Below are 6,000 nucleotides of genomic sequence, written 5' to 3' on the forward strand. Positions count from 1 at the left end.
AAATGTTTATTTTTATGACTTCTACATATTTCTCCAAGTTCTGTTCTTTAAAATGAAAGAGATGAATCTAATACTACTCCTCATGACAACCCTTCAAACACTTGAACACAGCTACCATATCTCTCCTTGAGTTTTTTTCTTCTTCAGGCCAGACATTCCAAGTTTCCTCATATGTCATGATCTTAAAGATTTTCATCACCCTTGTTTGCCTTCCTTTAGACACTCCAGTTTAATAATATTTATCCTAAAATATGGCACCTAGAAGAGTGAATAAAAAATTGAATGAAAAAGCATTTCAGTTTGCAACATTCCAAGTGATGGGTATTAAAGTATTAAAGTGAAGACAGTCCCATGCTCAAGAATTCACATTCTAATCCAGAGAGACCACATATATTGAAAGGCTCAGCCTCAGGACAGATAGAAAGTCCCAAAAGTCCCAAAGAGGTAATGATAAGGCCTGGAAGAACTCAGGAGGCAAGGCAGATGGGAAAGCCCTGGGGCTACTTCTGTTTTAATAGAAGTATAAAATTGTTGACTTCCTGCTCATCTAAGTGGACCCTCTGCTTATCTCTCTATATACTTTCCCTTTAGTGAGCTCATCCACTCCCATGAATTCAGTTATTATGTCTGTACTGATTGCTCCTAGATCTATATGTCCAGTCATAAACTCTTTTCTGAACTCTTTCTTGTATTACCAATTGCCTACTGAATATTTTCACTTGGTTGTCCTATCAGCTTCTCAAACTCAAGAAATTCAAAACAGAACCCACATTTCTCCCTAAATCTATCCCTGTTTCTTTTGAGAGCACCATTATCTTTCCAGCCTCTCAAGTTCATAGCCTTTGAGACTTTATTGACTCTTGTTCACCTTCCATATTTGTTACTATCATTTGCTACCACTGCATTTCAGGCCCTTATAAACCTTTTTTACCTAAGCTATTATAACTTCCTAATTGATTTCCCTGCTTTTAAAGTTTCCCCTCTCAAAATCTTCCTCCATGTAGTTGGATATAATGTCTCTAAGGCACAGGTCTGACCTTATCACTTCACTACTCAAACCTTCAGAGACTCCCTCCTGCCTTTGAGATAAAATACAAATTTCACAGCCTGGCACTTAATGCTTTTTATAGTCTGTGCTTTCCATCTTATTTCATACTGCTCTTCATGAATATATTCTTCCTTCCAGATGAACTGACTTGAGGTCTAAATTCAGCAGTCCATCTCCCATCACTGTGATGACTACTTTCCCTGTGCCTGAAGTGCATATTCTCTCAGAATCTTCTTTGTTGAGGGCTCAACTCTGGTGCCATTTCTTGTGAAACTTTTCCATATTTCTGTGTGTGTGCCTACAAGCCCCCAAATGTGTGCATGATATGTTCACATGGACATATACATTCCCATCACTTTTAGTGCTCTTTCTTTCCTCCAAAATACTGTACCTAATCGAGGTACATATTCTATCTTCAGTAGAACATTAAGCTCATTGAGGAAGCTCTTTTTTTTTTTCGTTTGTGGCTTCAGCATAGTATCTTGCAAGTGTTTGATGATTAATAAGTATTTTAATTGCATTGATATTAACGTGATTGCCAGATACCTCTCCATACAAGTACTCCTTTGGAAGCTTTATGTTTTGTAAAACTAGACCTTGATATTTATGATGTAGTCTCACCAGCCCAGAATATAGTGAAACTGGGACCTTTCCCCGGCACTCTGCCTTAACTAAACTCTATTTAAAGCCCAAAATCACTTTAGTTCCATCACACTACTTTAACATGCCCAGTTGTTTCCTATTGCTTTTTCATTTGAAAGAGTAGACACTATCATTTTCATCTTTGTATTTCTAATTTCACTCTGTTGTTGAACTTTAAAATTTTAAAATGTTAAAACTCTGTTTTCTGTCCAGCTTTGTAACATGTCTTCAAATTTATTTTTTATAGGAACAAGTGGTGATGAATTTGGATAGCAGACTTCTCATCTTTCCTTTGTTTATCTGCTGTAACTTCCTGTATATATCGCCAGAAAAAAAACCTGAAAGTGGTGGTCAACCTGAGAATACAGAAAACTGAGCAATCTGGACAAATGGAACACAGTTGCACTTTGAAAATGTTTTATTTCTACTTTAATATTATGGCCCTACTGATATACACAAATAAGGTGACTAATAATGAGAAAGGCCTTATGAACTGTAGCAAATGATACATATAACTCACTTTTTATCCTCAGTAAAATTCTATGCATATATGAAGAAAGTGAATTTTGAAGCCAAGGAAATTCCTGCCAAACTCAATTATGCTATGAAAATGTCAACTTGTGCTTTCTGTTCAGTGTTAGCAGACAAGAACTGAAGATTAATGGGACATTCCACATTTTTCTATCAAACCAAATACATATATGCTTTTTTAGATAAAGTTTGACCCTAACCTAATGTTGTTGAACTTTGGTTATATATCAGCAAATTTTCTATTGTTTGGATGAAAAATAACTAAGGAATTATTTGAACATCTGGCTATAGATTTGATGATGTGTCTTTAAAGTTGCCCTTCAGTTTTATTACTCAATCTCTAATAATTCTGTTTTTCTCTTTTTATCTGTGTCCCTTCAGCTTATACTTGATTTGAATGGTTTCACTATTCACATATTCTATATGCCTTAGAGAGTTGAAAGACTAACCTGAGGACTGTATTTATGTTTTCAACTTAAGATAATTTTTTCATGTTGTTTTGGCTTTATTTTAATTTTTCTATGATTTAGAATTATTTTCACTTTCAAAGAAGCTTATTTTGGGAGGAAAAGAAATTTTTATGCATCTTATTTTGTATAAGGCAGTTCCTTTTCCTTCCATAGTCTCTTGAGCATCCTGTATAGTCCTAAATTATTTTTCATGTTCATATTTGTGTACCAAGTATTACTTGTTAAGCATTTTTATTCTGTGCTCATCTATCTATATTATTTTTTAAAAACAATTTTTTAAAGGATCCTATTTACTACTTAAGCTCAGGAACTTGTAACTGAGTTGAGTGCCTTTAAGTTACACATTTGAACACAAATTTCCTAGTAAACCCTGATGGATTTGCAGGATCCAAAATAGGAGTTGATAATTAAAGGTCATTGTAAAAATAGAAGTGTGTTTTTTAGTAAAAAAACAAAAAACAAAAAATAAGATGTATACTGTCAATAGTTTGTATATGTTGGGTTTTTTATGTTTATTGGTATCTTGAAAAATATTCTGATTTTTTTTTTTCAGGCAGAGCAAGGACTTTGACCAACCTATATTTTTAATATGTTGATAAATTAACAAACTTTTATTTGTATCCTGTTTGTTGTACAAATAAGAAACACCTATTTAGTAAGAGATTAAACAAGTTGATGCAGTGGATAAATCCTTTCCAAGGAATAAATTGTTTCACTTAATGAAACCAGAGTTTTTCCCTTCCATCTAGAAATAATTTTATTATGTGTCTGGGCCTTCTTTAGGAAAAGACTTAGCATTTGTTATCCAGTTCTTTGGTAGGTTCAGAAATTTATTTTTACCACTTAAAATATTCTCTTACGTGGTATAAATTTCTTAAAAGTCATTTTGAAAGTTCTTTATTTTTTCACTGTTTAATATTTCTCATTTAATAAAATAGTTTCAGACTTGATCACAGGACATCTGAAAAGAGATTCTGCATCTTCCCAAGATTCCTCTGATTTTGTGCATTAAATTCAATGAGTTTCCCAGCTACTTCCTAATTTATTTCATTGAATAATAGTAAGCAAAAAGTATTGAACTTAAGATGAAAAAAGGTTGAAGGAGGGAATTAAGAATGAGCTTCTTTAGTATTCTATTTCTCTTATATGAATTGTGTATAGTGCTTGTTTAATAGAATAGGTTCCCAGTAAATTTGTTCTTTGCAGATATAAAATTAGACTAATTTCTAATAAGAATAGGTTCTCTTGAGAGACTGAGAATTTATTCTTCACACTGACTATAAAGATATGCTTTTGTTTTTATCACCCCATAGTACTTTGTTTTTTACAGTAAAGATTTTTCAAGAAGGTGCTACTGGAGTGAGCAGAAGTGCCAGCCTATGAATTGTCATGAATGTATTGAACTTTACGTCTTTCAACTATATATTCAATGGCAATCTGTTGTGTGAATGGAACCTAGAAGAGTTTTTTTCCACTGTCATCTATTTTGGTTTTGTTAACCATCACTATTGAAGTTATAATAGGCTCTTTAGAATCTTTCTAGATGCTTTCATCCACATGACCAAATGGTTTGGCATGCTTGAGCTAGTCTTTAGTCTTCCCAGCTTGATGAGCTTGTCTGAAATTAAGAAAATAAAGAGTTGAACAGAGGTGGTAATGGGCAAGAAGCTGGTAACTGATGGGCTTTTTTGATGTTGCATCTGGATCTTTGTCCCGTCATCTGCGCCATATTCAATATTAAATTCACACTATATGTTCCTTGTGAGAAGTTACAGGGGTGAAATAAGATTGATTCCACCTTCAAGCGAATTGGAGCTTATGACATACATACACAGCTGGTTTAAACCAAAATGTGTGTGTTGGGTACAGAGGAGTGCTTTGACAACCCCATGAAGTTGGTAGAGCAGACATTATCCATATTTTGTAGATGAATAAAGGATCAGGAAGTTTGTGACTTGCTACAAAGTTAAACCACTATTTGATGATACATTGGGGACTTGAAGCTAAGTATTTTGACTTAAAATTTCTGTGTTCTTTCCATTACAACACAACTGTTATTTCTGTGAAATCACCATATCATGGAGAGTTCTTGTTTTTGTATTGGATCGTGCTTTCATTTTGTGTGAACATTTTGAACAACTTAGTGTGAAAAATTTGCTTTTTATTGTGTTCTAGCTAAGCTGAATTACTGCTACCCCAACTTGACAATTACTTTTTTAACCTCCACCCCTCATCCTTAAAGCTCATTTCAAATGATTGTATTTCTGTGAAGTCTTCTCTACACCCTATTGGTTCACCCCTTCCAATTACCTTGTTTGTTTTTTACTTATGTACATGTGTCTCCCAGTATAAGTATGATCCTTGAGAACAGGATGATTTCATTTTTGTCTTTTTTCCTGCCTTGTGCCTAGCATAGTATATTCCACATTAACAAGTGGGTGATGAAACATTGCACAGCTTGTTGGATAGGATGTCTACAGCCACCTAGCCAGTTTCATACCCAGAAAAGGAATCTTCCCCCGAACATACACAACAAATGATCACTCATCTTCTGCTTGCCATCTTTGAGAAGGAATTGTACTACTCCCGGGGTAGCCTGTTCACTTTTTTCCCCCAATACCAAGCCTAAAGTTGCCTCTCTGTAACTGCCGCCAGTTGTTCCTGGCTTTACCCTCCGGAACCCAAACAGGCAAGTCTTAACTCCTTCTAACATGAGGCAGCTCTTCAAATATTTGAATACAACTGTCATTGTCTCTTGTGTCTTCTTAGGGATAAAGAGTCAACATTTTTTTCTTTCAGCTGACTTTGTATATTCTTGAGGACAGCAAATTTTGTGTTTATCCCATTGCTAAACAAAATTGGTCTAGCAAATTAGGGATGAGGACAGTGGATACTGACTCATTTCTCTGTTTTCTCATCTGAAGGTTAACCTGTAAGTTTCTAGCTCCTAAGTGCTAGAGATAGAATTGGACTAAAATCCACATACAATTATGCCTCTTTTCATTCATTAACACCTTTGGACTAGCTATGTGACCCAAAGCAAGTCAATTCATTCAGTTTCTTCATAAAAATGGGAACAGTATCTATTTCACAGAACTCTTGTGAGGAAAGCACTTCAATAAATCTTAATATCCTATATTGTGGGATTTTATCACTCTTCTTGGCTTTCATTCTTTTCATATATATTCTCACAGTGAATAACTACCTTTCTAAATCACAAGCTGCCAACTACTTTCCTGTGCAAAGGATCAAATCCTGTGTAAGGTCAGCATACTATGATTAGAAGTACAAATGAGATGCAGTGCATAC

At 34.5% G+C, this 6,000-nt stretch overlaps 1 protein-coding gene across 1 annotated transcript in view; it reads left to right on the forward strand.

Annotated features, from left to right (window-relative positions):
- GMCL1 (germ cell-less 1, spermatogenesis associated) overlaps window positions 1-3,416 on the forward strand; it is a 33,748-nt gene extending 30,332 nt beyond the window's left edge. The window contains exon 14 of the mRNA XM_072635354.1: window positions 1,938-3,416. Coding sequence (XP_072491455.1) covers window positions 1,938-2,066 — 129 coding nt within the window. The 3' untranslated portion in view covers window positions 2,067-3,416. The remainder of the gene's footprint in view (window positions 1-1,937) is intronic.
- The last annotated feature ends 2,584 nt before the right edge of the window (window positions 3,417-6,000 follow it).

Source organism: Notamacropus eugenii, chromosome 1, assembly GCF_028372415.1.
Source record: "Notamacropus eugenii isolate mMacEug1 chromosome 1, mMacEug1.pri_v2, whole genome shotgun sequence".
Lineage (NCBI taxonomy): Eukaryota > Metazoa > Chordata > Mammalia > Diprotodontia > Macropodidae > Notamacropus > Notamacropus eugenii.